Source organism: Thunnus maccoyii, chromosome 22 (genome assembly GCF_910596095.1).
Source record: "Thunnus maccoyii chromosome 22, fThuMac1.1, whole genome shotgun sequence".
NCBI lineage: Eukaryota > Metazoa > Chordata > Actinopteri > Scombriformes > Scombridae > Thunnus > Thunnus maccoyii.
In genome coordinates this window covers 783,113-804,628 of record NC_056554.1, presented here as the reverse complement: position 1 = coordinate 804,628, position 21,516 = coordinate 783,113, and the positions used below count along the sequence as shown (strand labels likewise).

Sequence of the window (21,516 nt, the reverse complement as noted above, 5' to 3'; positions counted from 1 at the left end):
TACAGGAAACTTGAGCCAAGGTTGCCGGATTTTCATAATTTCTTACACCAACATTTCCACTTGTACAAATGTCATATAGTGCTTTCAACATTTACTCAATAAATTCATGTTCCCAATCATCCCAGAGGAAGACTCCTTTTGAATTTGGTGATGCCCTGTTCTGTATTGCTATGCTTAGCTCCCTACTCACCCAGGTGCAATCCTCTAAAAGAATCTCCTCTCTCTGCATACCAAGTAACTTACCGTCTTCTCTGATCACTCCTACTGACTTCCCCAAGGAAACATAAGTCAGTATGGGGCAGTTGGCACAGAGGTGGTAATTATAGTGATGATGGTGGTGCCAGCAATCTGTAGGCACGTTTACATGCTAATAAAACACCTCAGTCTTATACTGTTGATGAAACATTCTACAGTTCTACAGTTAAATATTGACAGATGTCAACTCATCCAATTCACCATAAGTGTTGACAGTGTGAATGAGCTGCTTTTTATTACACTGGCTCATCACTTATTCTTCTCCCCCACCTGGGATTATAGAATACTGGTGTGCAAAGGTCATTTTTCATCCCTTCATAAAGAATGGGTTCACAATTTTCTTAAAACAACAGTCAGGAGCCCGAATAAACTCTCTGTGAAGCACCATGTAACTACTGTTTTGAAAGGTTGTATGCAAATACATCTCATTATTATGATAATCATGATGATTATCATTAGTAGTAGTATTAGAACAGTTTGATTCGCAGGAGTAATAAAGTTTTTTTTTTGTGACTATGGTGCACATCTTATCTGGTAGGCGTGGCTTTTAGTTCCTCAGCTGCGGAAACAGGCTGAGTGGTCCCAGAGAGCAGACAGCTGCAGAAGCATGCTAACCTGATCCAGGGAGACAGCAACAGCCAACACACCACACACACTGTCCGCTGGTCTGAGGAGATGGGGGACAAAACTGGGACCAGGTAAGAGAGTCATCTTGTTGGTTCACTAGTGCTGTCAAATGATGGAAATAAAGTAAGTTAGCTTATCTCGTGAGCAGAAAAAAAAGGGAACTCCAACATCCTTTAAAAACCCCGCACCATTTAAAGCTGTTGTTTACCACCGAGAGGAGTCTGAAACCATCGCACGAGACATTAAATATGCTATTATTATCGCATGCTAGCATCTATTTAACACTAGCAGACCGGCAGTTCATTTAAACAACATCTACTGTTACACAACATCACGACTCAAAGTTGACGTTTTCTTTAAATAGGCTAAATGTTGACTGATATTAATGTAAAAATTAAAAATGAATGCTAAGAATTACTAAAAACTTCCCAATTTGGTCCTGCTACGTAGACTGTGTAGTTGTTATGTTTGTGTATTAGGGTGGGAATGGTGAATTGCAAAAAAATTGTATACATTTCGAAAGGAGTGTGGCGTAACTTCCTCATGAGAGAAAACGGGCACGAAACTAAAGGGAGGAGGTGTATTCCCCAGTAAACTTCTCTAGTAAATATTTTTTACATTTATTTCAATTATTATTCGAGGCCACTAGCTTCCTAAGAATATTTAGAAGTCGAACACTGGGAGGTAAAACGGCAGGCTGATTGACAGCACTGTCGCTGTTTTGAAGACGTGAAATTCTTGCATAATTCTTACAGGAAAAGAACTGTTCCTCTCGGTGTAAAGTAGAGTAGGGGTTTGACCCGTTTGGAAACATTAGTTCTTACATTGTAACATTTATAGTTGGCTGACAAAAGCGCAACAATCAAGCCAGCCTTTTGGCTACAGTCTAACACTTTTTCGTACAGCTTGGAAATGTCTGTAGCGGCAACTCCTGTCCGAGTTTTAAAAGTTTGACTTATTTTTTTTTTTAAGGAAGACAGCTATGTCCTCAGTAATCTATACACACGTCTAAATATAAGAAGGATGCTTACATGAAAGAGACAGCTAAGTTTGGGGACGGTGTGTTCCTTTGTAGAACCACAGAATCGCCAAAGTCATAAATGTTCGTCTTTGAGCCTTTAAAGGACCAGTTCACATTTTTTCAAGTCTGTCTTAAAACAACAGTTAGGAGCCCAAATGAACAGTGAAACATGCTTTTTTTGCTGTAAACATCCCCCCATGTACTTAAAAGTTTATCTGAAGCTAATAATGAGTCAAATCAAGTAGATATCTTTCAACGTTATAGTCTTTTTAGTTCCAAAGTCCCTCTTTTTGTTACTATACTTCCACCACAGCTCAAGAGGGAAACACTGTCCTCCATCACTAACATTGAAAGCACACTTGAAGGGGATCTTTTAATATCCAGTATGAACAGGAGGGATGATTACAGCAAGGAAAACCTCTTTCACTGTTCATATGGACACCTGACTGTTATTATTAGACATTAAAAAAATTGTGAACCTGTCCTTTTATGATGCATCACCTGAGTGGTGAGGGACAGTAATTGTTGTCCAAACTAGAAAGGGTTAATTCTCTGGGGAATATAAATGTGCTCATTAATTTTCACTGCAAAGAGATGTCAAAGCTGCACTAATTAATATTTTGATAGTATCAATGAATTTAATGTGTGATGTGAGAGGGTCAGTCACAATGACAAATCCACAGATCATTATCTGTGACTCTGCTGTTCCCTTCAGCACTGACTGAGTTCCCTTCTTTAATATCTTTCAAAGTTCAGTTTTCAGGTTTTTTTTACCGCCCACAACTACACTCATTAAAGGCGATGAGCCTTTAATTTAGGCTCATCAACCTGGTTTCCGACAGCAGTTTTCAGTGAAAAGGTTTGATAAATCCACTACCGGCTCAGCACCAAACAGAAGACAGACACAGTTAGAGACTAGCTGGTGAACATAGTGGAGCATTTAGCAGCTAAAGAGACTGATATTTCTCTGCTAAGGAACGATAATGTTGCTCTGTGTCTGCTGGATGTCTGTTAGCCAACATTTGATAATATGTTTGTATTGTGTTTACAGCTTGTTCTGCTGCTCCAAGTAGCCAACAAAATGAATACTGCTTTAAGTTAAAACTGGTCTTGTACTGTCAGACCTTTTTTTTCTTTGACTTTTTAAATTCTATTTATGCATCCTGGACAAAGAGAGATCTGGAATGCACAAATACAAAAGTGCAAGCTGCGATTAACAACTAGCCTCAAATCAAATGTGAAGTGTTGAGGAGTATATCATGTCCTCACTTCTGACTTCACTTACTATATTCCATACGGAAGAGGTTTTGCCTGAGGGGGGTTTTATCATGACTAGACGTTTTTTTGCCTTGAGGATAAGGGGTTGACAGGAAGTGGTTCACATGTCCCAGTGTTAAGGAAGTAAAGGACATTTTTTGTGATAATCAGGATGTGCATTTTGTTCTTTGCCCCTGTTTTCTTTCCTCAAATCCAACAGGCAGCACATTCCTGCACAGGGACATGCTAAAGGTTCTTAAAACTGCAGCTGTCTGCACAAACCTGGTAAAGCTGACTTGACCTCCGACAGTCCTGCTTGTAGTCCAGAACATGTACAACAATCATTTTCCTACAATAATGTAAATGAGAACTACGCAGTTTTTTCCTTTTGTGCTGTTGTGTCGTACACATGGACACAAACAGTTGGCAGATTAATCATAACTCTTGGTCACAGAATAATTTCTGCCATACACCACCCACATTTCCTGGAAAACACTTCACCCCACTTCCTGTTAGACTGCAGTAAGGACACTCTGCTCGTTTGCTCTCTGCTTTGCTGTCATTTAGCTATTTGCTTGCTCTTTGTTCTGCTTTTTCTCTGCTCGGTGCCCAGACACCACTCTCATGTCTGTGCCTTTAATACAGAGTCAGAGTTGTGACATGGTTAGCCTAACTTAGCATACTGCAGTGCCAAGACCTCTAAAGCTCACTAATTAGCACATTGTTTAATCTGCATGCCAACAAAAATATAAAGATAAGGTTTATGGTTTTAGGCGGAGTTACATGCTGGAACTTTTCCTTGACAACAACAGTTTCCATCCATCCGCCCAGTACTTGTCTACTGTGGAGCCTCTCAGGCTGTCAGATACAGTCAGTGAGCACAGGTTTTAGTTTTGGTCTCTGTACAGACACAATGAAACCAAACCTGACAACCTCACTTTGATGATTTCAGGAAGCTGTTTGTCAAAAAAAATTTCCAGGGTATAACTCCCAAAAGAACTACAAATAGTCTTTTTATATTTCTGTTTGTGTATGTATTAAAGGTGCAGTGTGTATAATTTTTAGACTTGACAGAAATGGAATATAATATTCATAATGATGTTTTAATTAGTGTATAATAACCTGAACATAAGAATCGGTATGTTTTTATTACCTTAGAATGAGCCCTTTATACCTATGTAGGGAGCAGGTCATCTTCCGCTGAGTCCGCCATGTTGCACCGCCATGTTTCTACAGTAGCCCAGAACAGACAAACCAAACACTGGCTCTAGAGAGGGCTTTCATGTTTTTCTTGAGTTTTGCAGCCACTGTAGGTTCTCCTACACGCTTGGAAAGGGAGAGGGAGGGGTATTCAGTTGGTTGCACTCTGCAACCTCACCACTAGATGCCACTAAATCCTACACACTGCACCTTTAATGAAACAGGATAAATCGTCTCCATTAGTGAGCTTTAGATTTGATGGTACTGTAAGGCCCTGTGCATGTTAATGCCAGGTGTAAACAGACGTACTTAAAGCTGTCCACTTGTGATCAGATCACCTGAGATGCATGTTAATGCCAGTTGTAAACAGGGCCTAAGTGTATTTTTGAACCCCAGTCAGGCTAGTTGTTTCCCTTTGCTTCCTGTCTCTATGCTATGTTAGGCTAACCACGTCCTGACTTCAGCTCTGTACTTGAAGGCGCGGCTGTGGCTCAGGAGGTAGAGCAAGTTGTCCACTAATCGGAAGATTGGCAGTTCGATTCCCGTCTCCTCCAGTCTACATGTCGACGTGTCCTTGGGCAAGATATTTGCTCCTGATGGCTGATCCAATCAGTGTGTGAATGATTAGATTTCCTCTGATGGGCAGGTTGGGACCTTGCATGATAGCCCCTGTACCCATTCAGTGTATGAATGTGTGTGAATGGGTGAATGTGATTCGTAGTGGTCGGAGGACTAGAAAGACGCTATATAAGCACAGTCCATTTACCATTTATCATATTCTGCACATTTCCAGCTCTTTTGCATGATACAGTTTAAAAATTCCTTATTTACCTTACTGGCCACTCTGTTCAGCCTCTGTCAGAAACAGCCAGTTTTAGCTCCTGTCTCTTTAAGGGCCCTCTACTGATGAACCCACTCTGTTCTGATTGGTTAGTTTCTGGAAGCTGCATCACGGCTGACTTGTGGCCGCTCGGTTTGTCAACAAACCATGAAACAAACTACGGTATATTAATAGGATTTCACTTATTTTTCTTGTTCTTTACTTGAAATGTCAACTTCTTAAATACATCCATACATGTTGGAGCCAGAATCTGATCTGAAATATGTGAGACAACCATGTGTTGGTGGAAAAACCCTTAGCACCAACCTTAGCACCCAAGGCTATGGGACGGATGACTGTTTATGAGGATGTGCGACAAAGCCGACGTCAAGTCAAGGAGCTTTGACCATGTTGAACATGTGTCATCATAACAGTATATAAATAACAGAAAACCAGAAAAAGCATATGTCTCCTTTAACACCCCTTTTACACTATTCCCTTAATATTAATGCTAATATTGAGATCAGTGAAAAGGTGGCAGTGGCACCATTGTATTCTAGTTTATCCTAAAAACTTTCCTCCATTGTTGTTGTGGTTTGTTCAGAGTCTACTGCTGATTTGACTTGACGTCCTGATATACTGCCCCCTATTCTTCATGGGCTTAATTGCATCTTGTTACATTGGTTGGTTGTTTTCTGGGAACTTGCACAACCAACAGTCGCCATCATGCGCATGTGATTGCATAGCTAAAAGTAAGTAGCCTATATAAACTTTCTGAATGCCTTCAAAGGACGTTGGTGGAAATGTGTACAACAGTTTTCACCGAAATTATGTCTGAAGAACACGTTTATGTTTTAAAGGTCCTATAGAAATAAACAGTGGAGATTTCCTTCAAATAAGTGAGCTGCTGTTTATTCTGTTCTGTTCTAGAGACTATTGAGAGAAAACATCATCCAGACTCAGTTGTGTCTCTGTGACACTTCAGTAAGAATGTCTCTGCTGCTGCTTTCTAAATGCTTTTTATTTAAATTCCTATTCCTTCCACCAGACTGAAGGACTAGCACTCTGCAGCTGGAGGAGTGTGTGTGTGTGTGTATGTGTGTGTTAGGGAGAGACAGGAAATATGATGTAAGTAAACAGTGCTGTAGTGTGTACAGGACTGTAATGAGATCCACAGTTCCCACAGTCAGAGGTTGTTGTTGTTGTCTATCCTCGACAGTCTGACTAACCAGGCCTTTCCTGGTTCACCCTCAAACTACACGAGAGACAGCAGGGAGTGTTGCATTTATATCTGCTTGTATATTTATACACATTTTTAAAGGAATTATGCATTAGGTTAGAAATGGTGCAAATGACCCCAATACAGTGTGGTACATATGTGTAAGGATTGCATTCCTAAATGTTATTTTGCTTTAATTTTCTTATTTTCCATGAATACGGAAGTGCTTTATTTTGAAATGACACGATGATGAGCATCTCAGTGGTGTAGCAACATCAACACTCCTGGATCGATTTCAGTCTCATGTCAAACCTCTCTGTCTGTTTCCTGTCAGCATCTCCGCTGTTAAGTGTCTAATAAAGGAAAATAAGCCACAAAACTCATTTTTAAAAAAATAAATGGCAAAACTTAATTTAGATTCTGACCAATGCTGGATTTTTGAGGCTAATACCGATATCAACATCCAAGAGTTGAAATATCCAATAACAGTAGACTATACTTACCTTTTTTAAAAAAAAAAAAAAAATGTTGCGCTGCCTGTGCATGTGTTGTTGAATTGGTACCTACTTCAACCCAGGTTACTGATATGATGGCATTGATACATTCATTTCAAACAGACTGTTAAGATTAGCTCTCTCCCTCTTTCTACAGAGTTTTTAAGAAGTCCAGCCCCAACTGTAAGGTAGGTTATGTGTGTGTGTGTGTGTGTGTGTGTATGAGGAGTTCATGTCATCTCTTCTTTATCTCTCAACCATCTCTTCACTTTCAGTAGCTGATGTAGATGATCTTAATTGCTCCATATTTGTCTGCCTTTCTTTATTTCCACAGCTCACAGTTTATCTGGGGAAGCGAGACTTTGTAGATCACTCAGACCATGTAGATCCAGTAGGTGAGTCTAAACACACACACACACACTTGAGTTTTAGATCAAACTTGAGTTTACAAAGCCATCATAAGAAATACTTATTACATGACCTTTTAAAGATTGAAAATATTCTTGCTGGAACACCCACAGTCTCATCTCAACATACCAGTAAAATTCATCCCATTCATACCCTGGTTGTGTTCTGTCCACAATGGGTCACTATAAACACTAACTGGCTTCCAAATCAGACACTGGATCCCACAAAGGTGGATTCTTCAGAAGACCTGAAAGCTAGGTGGTTTTAGTGTCTGCTGGAAGGATTTGCTTTTGTGTGTAAAATGAGATGCTGTGCCCAGCAGTGTGTCGGAAAAGTTGACAGTGGGAAGAGTTTTGAAGTTGCATGCAGGTAACCAACTGTAACAGGTAACAGGTTTATCACCAATACGTTTCCCCCAAACCACCAAGTTTCATATTTCCTATGTTTACATTATAAGCTATGACATTTCATTCCAACACACTATTGGACACTAGATTATGGGATGTTGAGGGCTGCCAAAGACACATTTGGAGAAAAGAAAGCGGTGTTTCTTGCATTTGTAGACTTAGATATGACACAAACCTTGTCTACCCTTTATGTCATTTGGTTTAGAGATATGGACACCAGTATTATACATATTGTGTCATATCTATTGTGTCCCTTAATGTTTGAGTTATAGTTATAGCTCTGTAGAATCATACAGTATATAGACTATAACATACACACAACCACACCCTCAGTGTATTTATTCAACATCGCTGCTCAAGTGCCAAATGTTCAGCTGTAAATGTGTGTGTGTGTTTTCTAGTGGGAGTGCTCCTTGTAGATCCAGAGTATCTGAAAGATCGAAAAGGTAAGAAAACTTGAAGATAGACACAAAGTGACTGACTCCAATAAAGACCGCATAACCAGTTGACTGACAGATTGCATTTGTATATAACTGAGCTTCCTCATTTTTTCATCAATGTCCTCAGTGTTTATGAGTCTGACCTGTGCGTTCCGTTATGGTCGGGAGGACCTGGATGTCCTGGGCCTTTCCTTCAGGAAGGATCTGTACATCAGCACCTTCCAGGCCTTCCCTCCCCTGCAGGAGAACAAGAAACCTCTGAGCCGTCTGCAGGAGAGGCTGCTGAAGAAGCTTGGTCAGCATGCCTACCCCTTCAACTTCACTGTAAGACCACCAAACACCACCCCTGAGACTACCTCAGCCCATTATACACAGCCTTTCATCTCACATGACCATTAACTCTACTGTACGCTGACTTTACTGGCAGCTGTTGTGCAAGTCAGAGTTTCTACAGATGGCAAAAAAGAAAAGTGAGAAGAACAAGATGTTAAAAGTTGCTATTGTTGCTGTTGTTACTCTGATGAAATAATTTATGCAATATATAACAAAACGGAATACAGCCCTGTGCAATATCATTGAAATGATGACTCAACATTGTATCAACTTACAATAATTGTCGTGTTTTTAGCGTGGAGTGTAGGTTATTAGATCTTATTTATAATTAAAAACAAACTGGTTAGATAGACTAAATCGAACTGAATTGAGTGTCTGTACTTAACATTTCAGGGATGCTGACCAGGGTTGGACTAAGTTTTGTTATATACTGTTGTTGTAACATAACATTTTTATTAATTACTTTAATTATTTTCATGCTGGCTGTGGTCAGCAAGCTGGCAATGTTCCATTTTCAGGCGTCGCTGTCTGCTTATGGATTTCAGTTTGAGTTGAGGATTCAGGCTTCGGTTGGCTTGTAGTAAAGTGTGTTTAATGCCAAATAAGGTTTTATGTGACCACACTCAAATCTTCAGTGGTGTTTACTTTAAAAATAAAATACTGTTTCAACTTAATCTTACAAATTAAAACAAAAATAAACTATACTTGTTTCAATCAAATTAAAATATGTATATACTTGGTCGAAACACAAATAAAAGAGACTTCTTAAGAAATTTCTCATGAATTCTGGAGGCCAGCTCAGAGAAAAAATTTCCATATTTCTACTTTTACCCCTTTCACATTCTGTGAAGTGAAGTACTGTGGAGTGAAATGGATAAGAGCATGTGGTTTACTATTGTAGTGTATAATACTACTTAACAGAGTTCATAACTACTCTATATAATATTACCAAACAGTGCACATCAAAGCTGTCACCTATTTTATATTCTGCAAAGTGAAGTGAAACTAAATGAAGTATTAAAATGGTATACATACCTGCTCTTAACCATTTCACATCCTGTGAAGTGAAATGAAGTGAAGTGCTAAACAGTCCACTTGCCCATTTCACATACAGTGAAGTGAAGTGACATGAAGTGGATTACAGTGCACCCAGAACTAACACTTGGATTTCACTTGGTTTGTGTGTTCGGATGTGTCAGATCCCCCAGAACCTGCCCTGCTCAGTGACCCTCCAGCCAGGCCCAGAGGACACTGGGAAAGCGTGTGGTGTGGACTATGAGCTTCAAGCGTTTTGTGCCAAGACTGTGGAGGAGAAGATCCACCAAAGGTCCAACATATTCAAACAGCTGAGACTACAAACTAATACACCTAGAGAGAAACCCAGTATGGTTCTCTAAGAAATACTAGAGACTAGTCACTGATCAGTTTGTCCTTTGGCAAGATATTATTCAGTACCAGCTGTGGATAGCTAATATTTTGCAACAGTATGTAATATCCAGTTTCCTCTGCACTGCAGTCCTGATCATGGCTAACTCCATGCCTGTGGAGAATGTAAGCCTGTATCCTCTGTAAATGCACATACTATATATATGAACCTGCTGTGTGTGTGTGTGTGTGTGTGTGTAGGAACTCTGTGCATTTGGTAATCCGGAAGGTTCAGTACGCCCCAGAGAAGCCGGGTCCACAGCCGATAGTGGAGACCAGCCGTAGCTTCCTGATGTCTGATAGATCTCTTCACCTGGAGGTCTCACTGGATAAGGAGGTAACGCACTCAGAAATACGCTGATGTGTTATTTGATTGGTGGGATACAAACACTGCTCAGTCTCTGTCTCCCTCCAGCTGTACTACCATGGTGAGCCCATCAGTGTTAATGTCCACGTCACCAACAACTCCACTAAGACTGTTAAGCGGGTGAAGATTTCTGGTAACTCCACCTGCTCTTACACACTCACACTCTTCTTTCAGTTATTACCACTAATAAACAATTTAAACAACTTTTGCACCACTTGCGATAAAAATATATTGTCATCGGGTGTAACTAACTATAACTAAATCTATCTGACTTTTACCAAGGAAGACCTTTGTTAGAAACAGCCCGACTAAAGGAAGTACTAAAATAATTCTCCTCTCTTCTCAGTTCGTCAATATGCTGATATCTGTCTGTTCTCCACGGCCCAGTATAAGTGTGCAGTAGCCCAGGTTGAAGCAGAGTGAGTATTATGAAGATTATGTGACTATTGGCAATTTTCACAATAATCTGTTGAAGGGGGAAAGTTTCCCTGTGCTCACCTTAAATCTGAGTTAAACATGTATACCTAGCATTATTTGTGACATCACAACTTGTTTGGATCCAGTCATGGTCCAGTATGCAAAACACACAAGTGTGATGTGGAAACTTGAAGCCTTAATTGACCACACAATAAGAATAGACTTTACAGTGAAGTAGGAAACATCTTGTATCCAGCAGTTAAATAATCGCTTTAATTGATTGTAGGTTTTTCAATGGGGAACGGCTAGAGTATTTTTATATGTCTGAAAACATGTAAGACATAAAGGAGTCCCACAACAATCCATTTTAGGTCGTGTTGTATTAACAATCTACATGAATAACCAAGGCCAGCACGATTGTCAATTACATTTGTATGCGGATGACATTATGTTATATGTAATGTTGAACATTAATGCTCAAAAGTCTTTTGTTTTTATGATTAATTGCAAGTGGCAGCAGACAGAACAAATGGATCACTCTGTTAAACTCTTCCACCTTCTCATTCCCCCCTCCCCCTCCCCCCCCCCCACCCCACCCCTATTCTCCTTAGTGACCAGGTTTCTCCCAGCTCCACCCTCTGCCAGGTCTACACTCTGACCCCCATGCTGGGTACCAACAGGGAAAAGAGAGGCCTGGCCCTGGATGGAAAGCTAAAGCATGAAGACACCAACCTGGCCTCCAGCACCATGTACACACATATATATACACACACATGACAGAAAAGGGTTTACGGATATGCACTGTATATTGTATACCTCTCATACGTGTGTTGTCTGAATTCTGTGTGTGTTACAGAGTAAAAGAAGGGTGTAACAAGGAGATGATGGGGATCATGGTTTCCTACAGAGTCAAAGTCAAACTGGTGGTGTCTCTTGGAGGGTAGGTGAACAAGGATATTTAAGTTTATGACATCTTGGGTCTTATGTCTTTGTTTTTGTTTTTTCGTCATCATTCATATCCATAATAATAGCAATAATAATAAAGTCCTAGTATACAGTACCAGACACACCTACTCATTCAAGGGTTTTTCTTTATTTTTATTAGTTTCTACATTTTAGAACAATACTGAAGACATTAAAACTATGAAATAATACATATGGAATCAAGTAGGAAAACAAAAAAGTGTCTTCAGCTTCATGAGACAGTCACCTGGAATGCTTTTCCAACAGTCGTGAAGGAGATCCCACAAATGCTGAGCACTTATTGGCTGCTTTGCCTTCACTCTGTGGTCCAACTCATCCCAAACCATCTCAGTTGGGCTTATGTCAGTTGATTGTGGAGACCAGGTCATTTGATGCAACACTCCATCACTCTCCTTCTTGGTCAGATAGCCCTTACAGAGCCTGGAGGTGTGTTTTGGGTCATTGTCCTCTTGAAAAACAAAAGATGGTCTTACTAAATACAAACCAGATGGGATGGCATGTCACTGCAGAATGTTGTGATTGCCATGCTGGTTAAGTGTGCCTTGAATTCTGAATAAATCGCCGACAAGGACAAGGAACTGTGTTTCCTTTGAAGACAGTCTAACAGCAGTGAAAGTCACCCTGATCCATGTAAACAAACTGGCATGTGTGGATGAATATGCAGGGTGGTTAGGTCAGCCAGCAAGTTGAACCAGATGTAGAACCCTTTGCAGTTTTCCATAACGGCAACTCCAGTAAAAATCATGTTTATTTAGAAACCTATAAGAGGATGCATGAGTTTCCCCAAATCTCTACAGTGAAGGTGGCGAGTGCAAAGGGAGCATGTCTGTACATCCATTCCCAAACAAAGTTACAATTAATCAATTAACTAGGGGCTTTTTGGATGCCTGGGTCAGGTGCCTGCTTTGCTGGGTTGTTAATCCAGCTTTGTCTAAGATAGTCCTGCCTTCAACAGTCACACTGAGCGGGAGTGTGACTTTCACAGATCATAGGTGTCCTCCACTTGAAAGCACACATTTACATAGAAAACACTGTCCTGCCCATTAACAGGTCAGACACACACACTCATTTTGAAAATGGAAAAGTTGGAAAAAAGGTCATTATGGTCACCAAAAGGAATAGAAAATAAATAGACTTTAATCCAGCCATTATTATCCAAGAAATGCGACAGTGGTGCTACTGGAAAGATCATAGAAGCCAAAATTTCACCCAAGCTCCCTTTGAAGGTAATGAGCTGTACAGAGATTTTGGTGTCAAGGTTTCACATGACGTCCTTGGAAAACTGACAGCTGTGAGCTATGGGAATTTATGATTCAACATTGTGCTGAACAGTATAATAGAAATGTATATTCCAGTTTTTTTTTTTAAATATTTCTTATTTTGGTGTGTTCATTACTGTGTGTATGTGTAGGGATGTAGCAGTGGAGCTTCCTTTCGTCCTGATGCATCCCAAACCTACAGAGCAGCCCAGCTCCCAACAACAGTCAGGTAGGTCAGACACACGCATGCACACCTCGTAACAGTTAACAGTTGAGCTGTGTGAGCTGTGAGGATTAGAGTGTAATTAAATGAATGTGTTCTTCTCTCTAGTTGCTCCAAAGGCTGATGCTCCCGTGGATACAAACCTCATAGAGTTTGAGATGAAGTAAGCATGTGTGTGTGTGTGTGTGTGTGTGTGTAAAGAAAGATGAGATTTCTCTTAGCCTTAAACTATTTTTTCACCATATTCCACTCCTAGACTGGCTGTCTGGTTGTGATTTGAGTCCTAAAATAATCTACTGATACATCAAAGGGTTTGGACCAGATAAATGTTTCATCTCCCTGAGTAAGAATGATGCAAATGGGACCAGATGATACTATTTTTTCACCAGTGATTACACTTGTTGATTACACACAGTGACTAAAAATCCAATTGGGATTAACAATACAGGGGGGAGGTGGGGAATTCAGTATTTGCAGTGCTCCTCAATAATTTAACTCGTCGTTCCGAATGCCATATTAATCATGACGAAACGACAGGATATGGTCTGCATTAAGTGCATTAGAGTCAAAAACCTTCCTCCTTCTCAAAGGAGTCAAATCTTAACACAGACATGAAGCACATATTGATATCATTCAGTGTGACTTCCTATCTTCATTGTCCATCGCCAATAAACCTTCAGATATCAGAGAAAAAAGAGGCTTCAGAACTTGCTTGAGAATTTTGAAAGTTTTCTTTAGTATCAAAGTAATCCAGTGATAGTTTTCTGTACATCCATAGCTACACTGCAAACAGGAACTGCTCATGGCTAATTCAGCATACTTTCAATGGTGTCATTTTGCAACATATTTTGGATAAAAACAAGGCTCAAGGGATAGCAGCACTTACCTGTTGTCATATCGGTTCCCAAATAGGTCTATATGTTGGTGTTAGCATGTTTCCATGTGTCAGCTTAGCAAAAATTTTTGTAGAAGGACAAGCAGATTCACTCAAGGAAAAAACCCAGAGATCCCCTTTAAAATATAAGGACATTGGTCTGGATGGGATTTAAATTATAGAAGGAGCAGTGGGTTTGCCAAAAGGTAATAGGTCAAAAGTAGCTGTAATTATTACTGAGGTGAAAAATTACCCACATACACGGTCCTGACAGGATTCAAATCACTGACCAGGGGAGGTAAAATCAACCTACCTCCCCTGGAGAAATAAATCCAGTCTGAATGGGGTATTATACATAACATTAGATTGACCTAATCAAACCAGCTGTCTGACACCAACACCTTCTTTCTGCAGTAGTACCTCTCCGGGTGATGACCTAGTGTTTGAAGACTTTGCTAGACTGCGGTTAACGGGAATGAAGGATGAGGACGACCCATTCTGTTAGCTGCCCCTCCTCGGGTACCATGGTTACGTGGCTGAGCGGAACGTTACAGGAAGCCTCAAGAACATGCATAAATTGTACCTTTTTATACTGTATGGGCTATTAGATGTGTGTCTCTTGTTAAAGGAGCAGACCAACAATTTAAGAAATCTGTTGTTTGCAACCAGTATGTTACTGTATAAACAAGAGACGGTTAATGCATCAGGCAACAATAGTGTTCATTTAACAGGAGTTACAGTAACATGTTTTTGATTGAAATGTTGCTGCTTGACTGCTGATATCAGCAATATTATTCATGCTGCTGTGATTCAGGATTTATAATTCTAGCAGGGATGTCTTTAAAAGGAAACATTCAAGTGATATTTTTATATAGATTTTATATTGATAGTAGGTCAGTTGTTGTCTTCAGGTATCAGTAAATGCTTTTATTGCTTCCTATGGATTTGTCTAAAACCCCTTTATAATGAAAAAAATCAAATACACCATATCTGGAGCAGTACAAGCTAGAGGCTAGTGTTCAAAAATGAATAGGAATCATTTTATTTTTGTATTTTTGTCATTTCTGTTATTATGTTATATGGACCACATATCAAGAAGATGAATTGATTTACTGCCCTCTCTGGTTGAAGTTACAATCATGTTGCCCCCTGTAACCACACACAAGAAGATTCAAGATTTTCAGGGGGTGTTACGTTACTCTTTGAAGTGTTGGGCAAAATGCAGTCTTTCCTGGACCCGAACACAGTAGCAATATAGTATCTGGATATCTATCTATCCTGTGTCCCAATAGCATACAGTATTATTATGCTGATGCAATATGTACTTACTTATAAAATGAATCAGTTATTGGTTGGATTGCCATGAAATTAAGTTCAGACATTTGTCGCTCTCAGGATGAATAACAACTCTGGTGATCCTCTGACTTCTTCTAGCACCATCATCACTTTGTCAATCTAAATTTTAATGAATATAATGCTTCAGGTTATAATTAAATATCTGCAATGACATTCCCATCAGCCTCAGCTGTGCTTTGTGTTAAATGCTAATTAGCACATGTTAGCATGCCAACACCCTAAGATGGTGACTACTGAACATTACATGTGCTGCACCATTTAGCTTGAAGCGTCGCTGTGCCGAAGCAAAGCCTCACAGAGCAGCTAGCACGGCATTGCAGAGTCGCAGTTTGGCATCTCTTGGTACAGCTTTGTAATGTTGTCAACATTAGTATGCAGAATATTGTAACGTTATACTTTATTGTAATCACTCTGTAGTATGGAATTGGGACACAGTGTAGGAGTAGACTTGGCCAAAATGTGTGCACAAATATGTTAGCATGTAGCATCAGAGTCGTACATGGATGATTCTGTCTGTATCTTCCTTTAACATGCAAGTCCACCAGCTACACAGTCAACCACTGGACCTGTTTGAGCAGCTCTTTGTCTAGGTCCTAACCACACGTAAGGCTGTGAGTTCCAATGAAAAAGATACTACAGCCTACAGTGTACAGCTGGCTCAAGTCTTTCCTATGTCACTACCACTGTTTGTCAGTGTCTCTGTCAAAAGGACACTTGTGTTTTTATATTCATCATGATATGTAATTTGAGATTAAGGATTGAGTCAGATTTTTTTTTTTACAGTCCAGCTACATCTATTGTTATAATCAAACTTGAGATTTATCAGATACTTAAAGTGCTATATGCTAATCTGACTACACAATATAGTATGGAAATCAGAAACTGTATGAATATATATTTTAGTCAATAAAATGAAAAAACTTACTCAAAAATATCTTTATTTTGTTGCTTTAAGATTAAAAAAGGTTGTCACAGCTTCTTCATGTTTGTGAAAATAAACTTTTCCACCTGTCAAACGGAAGACAACATGTGATCTTTATGTGACATGACAAAAGCTTTTCAACTGTTGAGCAAGCAAAACAAGTGAGAGTTAATACAGAATGAGGTTTTGAAGATGAGAGACTCTTCAAAAGGTAAGGAAACAAACTTAGCTTCACTCACTGTCTGTCCTCAGGAAAAATGAAAGCAAGGTTTGCTGCAATTGACCAAAAAAGTGAAGCTTCTTCCTGTTAGACCTCAGGTCTAAGTCAATATAAACCATGGGCACCCTATGGGCATGTATTAGCACCTGTTAGCCAGATTTTGTTGGAAAGCAAATCCTAACATTATCAAGTGATTAGAATTTGACAAAACTGGTGAAGGAAATACTAAGAACACGTTTCACAGTGCAAACCAAATCCAGATATTTGTTCTGAGTCTGTCCCTACGTGCTCTCAAATCATAACTTTCATCACTCTGAGGCTTCATTAGAAGAAGATAATAAGTTCTATATATCCTGCTATAGACGTAAAAAGGAAAAATGCACTGCCTAACAACAAAGTGGACCCAGAAATACAATGTACACTGCTTAAACATAGTTCTTGTATTTATGTCATTTTTCTCTGTCTTGAGATTCTTCAGCATTTGTAAGTATGAATAAAAAAGGACCAGTGAAAAGATTTCAACACTGGTGGCAGAAGTGGTGAATGAGGGCAGATACAGTCACATCAGGTGTCAGCATGAGATGCTGCTGTTATCCACCAGTCAGCCAGCTGCCCTCTCTGCTCTTATGTCTGCTGCTGCTGCTGTTGCTGCTGCTGCTGCTGCTGCTGCTGCTGTTGTTGCTGCTGCTGCTGCTGCTGCTGCTCCAGCATGACTTCACAGGTCCGCCCCAGTTCACCCAGTTTGACCTTGGCATACTCTGCTCTGTTCAGTGCCATCTGACAGTCCTTCCTCGCTGAGTAAGTTGAGCCTTCATGAGGTTGACCAGTAGCCACCTGTGGAAAAGATATCTTTTATTCTGCTGCTCACAATATGATGCACGCCATCTTTACATATTTATAGTACTGAGTAGTACTGAGTAATACAGTACCAGTCAACACTTTCTCATTCAAGGATTTTTCTTTATTTTTACTAGTTTCTACATTGTAGAACAATACTAAAGACATAAAAACTATAAAATAATATATATGGAATTATGTAATAAGGAAAAAACTGTTAAACCAAAATGTTTCATATTGTAGATTCCTCAAAGTAGCCACTGTTTGCCTTGAAGACAGCTTTGCACACTGTTGGCAATGTGTCACCATCCACTTTAAAGCACTGTGCTCAACAAATAGCCCCCATATAGACGGACATCTTCAACCAGTCACTGCGACTCTGCACAGTCCCTGCTTGCTTCCTCCACCATAGTCCCAGTCGCTTAAAAAACAGAGGATTACAGAACTCAACGTCTATGGACGCAATGCAATTCGCATACTGGACTAACAGGTGACACAGTCAACCAAGGCCTGCGCTTCATCCTCCAGCATCTGGGCTGCCGGGGATCCTACGCCAGGATCTTGTTTGTTCACTTCAGCCCTGCATTTAACACAATGTGTCAGAGCTTCTCCACACCAAGATCTCCCAGCTGACTGTGCCTGACCTCTCTGTCTATGGATCACTAACTTCCTGACAGACAGGAAGCAGCATGTGAGGCCACAGGGCTGCATGCTCTCCCCTCTCCTCTGCTGTCTCTATACGAATGACTGCACCTCCGCAACCTCCTCTGTAAAGCTCCTCAAGTTTGTGGATAACACAACCATCATTGGTCTGATCCAGGACGGGGCGAGTCTCCTTACAGACAGGAAGTGGCATGGCTAACATCCTGGTGTAGCCATAACAGCCTGGAGCTAAACACCCTCAAGAAAGTAGAGTTGACAATACATTTCAGGAGAACCCCCCATCCCTCCCTCCACTCACCATCAACAGCACTGCAGTCGCAGCTGTGGAGTCATTTAAATTCCTTGGCACCACCATCTCCAAGGATCTTAAATGGGACATCAACATAAGCTGCATAACCAAGAAGGCCCAACAGTGGATGTTCTTCCTGAGGCAGCTGAAGAAGCTCAACCTGCTGCTGTTCTACACTATCATTGTCGAGTCCATCTTCACATCATCCATCACTGTTTGTGGGAGCAGACGCCAAGACACATTCTTTGTATGGTCCATACTTGGCTAATAAACAGATTCTGATTCTTAACCAGCCTCATGAGTTAGTCACTTGGAATGGTTTTCAATGAACAGGTGTGCCTTGTAAAAACTTAAATGGTGGAATTTCTTGCCTTCTTAATGCATTTGAGACCATCAGTTGTGTTGTGCTGAAGTAGTGTTGGTATACAGCAAATAGGCCTATTCCACTACTGTAGTGATCCATATTATGGCAAGAACCACTCAACTAAGTAAAGACAAACAACAGTCCATCATTACTTTAAGACATGAAGATCAGTCAGTCTGGAAAATTTCAAGAACTTTGAAAATTTCTCCAAGTGCAGTCACAAAAACCATCAAACACTATGATAAAACTGGCTCTCATGAGGACCACCCCAGGAAAGGAAGACCAAGCGTTACCTCTGCTGCAGAGAAGAAGTTCATTAAAGGTACAAGCCTCACAAATCACCAATTAAGGCACCTTAGATTAGAGCCCACATCAATGCTTCCCAGAGTAACCAATAAGTGGAAGATAATTGCTTGGGCCAAGAAACACAAGGAATGGACATTAGACCAGATCCAAATCTGTACTTTGGTCTGACCACCTCCAGGCTCTGTAAGGGCTATTTGACCAAGAAGGATAGTGATGGAGTGCTGCATCCAATGACCTGGCCTCCACAAAACCTGCCTAAGATGGTTTGGGATGAGTTGGACTACAGAGTGAAGAAAAAGTAGCCAACAAGTTCTCAGCATATGTGAGGAACTCCTCCAAGACTGTTGGAAAAGCATTCCAGGTGACTCTCTCATGAAGCTGGATGAAATATTACCAATAGTGTGCAAAGCTGTCATCAAAGCAAAAGGTGGCTACTTTGAGGAATCTAAAATATGAAACATATTTTGGTTTGTTTAACACTTTTTTGTTTCCTACATGATTCCATTCCAAAAACCCTTGAATGATTAAGTATGTCCAAACTTTTGACTGGTACTGTACCTCTCAATTATCAAACTAAACATACAATTGAGAAAAAAAAACTGAAAAAAAAGAAAAAACCTACAATTAAATGATAAAACATAGTAATATATTTGATTATAATACTGTCTAGCTTTCAATTTAAAGTTACAGTTTTAAGTCAAATCTGTCAAGGTGTTTTTGATCAGCTTTCACATAAATATGCATGTGTATATTTAGCAGTATATCTGTGCATATACTAAATATAACTACCTAAAATGAAAGATAGAAACTTTATTCTTGTGAAGGTGAATCAGCTTCCCATTCAACATTTGGTCCATAAGACACCAAAGCTCTGTTGTTGTTGTTGTTGTAGTGCTGTGCCCTGAGTTATAACGCACAATGCAAAAAAATACTAATATTACTGCGGAGTTTGACCTGTGTGAGGTAGCGGATCTGGGAGCTCAGTTCACTCTCCACTCTGTTGACGGAACTCTGGAACTGGACCAGCTGTCTGTCCAGGGCGCTGGCATTGTGTTTGTCTTTGGAAAGTTCCAGAACAATATTACCTGTCAGGGCAAGCATATATCAATATATCAGATTAATGACCAGGTATAGTGACAATGCCAATAGCATGACTTTAAATTCAAATTCCACTAAACTCGAAACATGTTTGTTCCCACCTGATGAAAGTACATCCACTCCCCAGTTTATTAAGTACACCTAGAAAAACTAATGCAGTAAAATACAGCAATGTTGTCCATTGCATTTATATGAATTAGGGTAGACTAAATATTAATCACACCTCTCAGTATAACCCAGCAGAGTTCCACAGCACCCCAAACTACAGCCTCCAAAACAATAATGGAAATTTTTAAAGATTGACCTAACATGGTTTAGTTTGTGCGCAAGATGATAATTAAATTATAACTTTATTTCAGTGCTGTTAAGAGAGAGTGTAAAAAACATGGATTTCATCCTCAACAGAATGCTGTTGTGACTTTTACAGAAAAGTGAGTCACGTGCTTATTCAGAAATAGGACCAACATGTAACACAGCCATCACATTTACACAATGAGCGAGTCTGAAAAGGAGCTCTAGTCATTTGATCCACCGTTAAAATTGTGATCGATGCAACTTTAGGAAACGTTTTTATTGAAGATCCCATCCTGACATGTTGTAAGATATATTTTTTTTAAAATGCTTGGAATAATAATGTGTGCCTAATATGGTTCTTCCACAAACAGAGCCCTCATTGAAATCCTTAAAATCTACTCCTTCTCCCTCATTAAAGATTCTAGAATCTATGAATATGCAAATATATATAGTTTTCCTGCTGGACACAATATGTCTCCTACTTCACTATAAAGTTCATATAAAGTGTATGCACACTGGAGGCTTCAAGTTTCCACATCACGTTTGTGTAAATTGCATACTGGTTCCAGGATTAGCTTCCAAACTAGTTGTGATGTCACAAATCATGCTCAAAGAAACTTTCCTCCTTCAGCAGATGAATGTGAAAACAAACTCTGCACATACATCATTCTGAACAGAGAAAAGAACAACATCCAACTGAAGGAGCAATAAGCAATGCTGAAGCCTTAGATGTAAAAAACATGTTTACATGAGACAGTGAAGGCAGAGAGGGCACAAATGGGCACGGGGTTCCATACGGAAATCACCTGGTTGGGCCCCAGGTTGCTTGGGCCCCGGCCCCGTCTGACCCTAATCGCTACTAGCGATGAACTATAGCAATGTAAATCCACAATCGGTCTAAATTCTACAAAAATACCGTTCTCATGGGTAAGTTTTGTATATTATGTCCTCACCGGCACACTGCAGGGTCATCGCTATCTCCTTCTCCACCTCCTCAAGAGCTCGGAGCCGCTCATTGGCCATCAGCAGGCAGGCAACAGCTTCAGTCCGCAGCTGTCCAACAACACGGTCCTCTGTTCAGCAACACACAGTGTAGTCTCTAACCGCTCAGCTCGGTGCACACAGGAGTCAATCTAA

The 21,516-nt window shown here is 40.1% G+C and overlaps 2 protein-coding genes across 2 annotated transcripts; one reads left to right on the top strand and one right to left on the bottom strand.

Moving 5' to 3' along the window:
- Positions 1-823: 823 nt before the first annotated feature.
- LOC121888930 (arrestin red cell-like) lies at positions 824-15,874 on the top strand. The gene is made up of 14 exons (XM_042400535.1): positions 824-953; positions 7,051-7,081; positions 7,228-7,288; positions 8,110-8,154; positions 8,276-8,472; positions 9,681-9,808; positions 10,108-10,243; positions 10,322-10,406; positions 10,620-10,692; positions 11,302-11,439; positions 11,547-11,630; positions 13,086-13,162; positions 13,265-13,319; positions 14,445-15,874. The coding sequence occupies exons 1-14, from the start codon at positions 931-933 to the stop codon at positions 14,533-14,535; spliced, it is 1,224 nt and encodes a 407-aa protein (XP_042256469.1). The 5' UTR covers positions 824-930; the 3' UTR covers positions 14,536-15,874.
- Positions 15,875-16,307: 433 nt separating this feature from the next.
- On the bottom strand, positions 16,308-21,413 carry med11 (mediator complex subunit 11). The gene is made up of 3 exons (XM_042400536.1): positions 21,333-21,413; positions 19,942-20,072; positions 16,308-17,362 (listed from the first exon to the last, which is right to left on the bottom strand). The coding sequence occupies exons 1-3, from the start codon at positions 21,400-21,402 to the stop codon at positions 17,153-17,155; spliced, it is 411 nt and encodes a 136-aa protein (XP_042256470.1). The 5' UTR covers positions 21,403-21,413; the 3' UTR covers positions 16,308-17,152.
- Between the last annotated feature and the right edge of the window lie 103 nt (positions 21,414-21,516).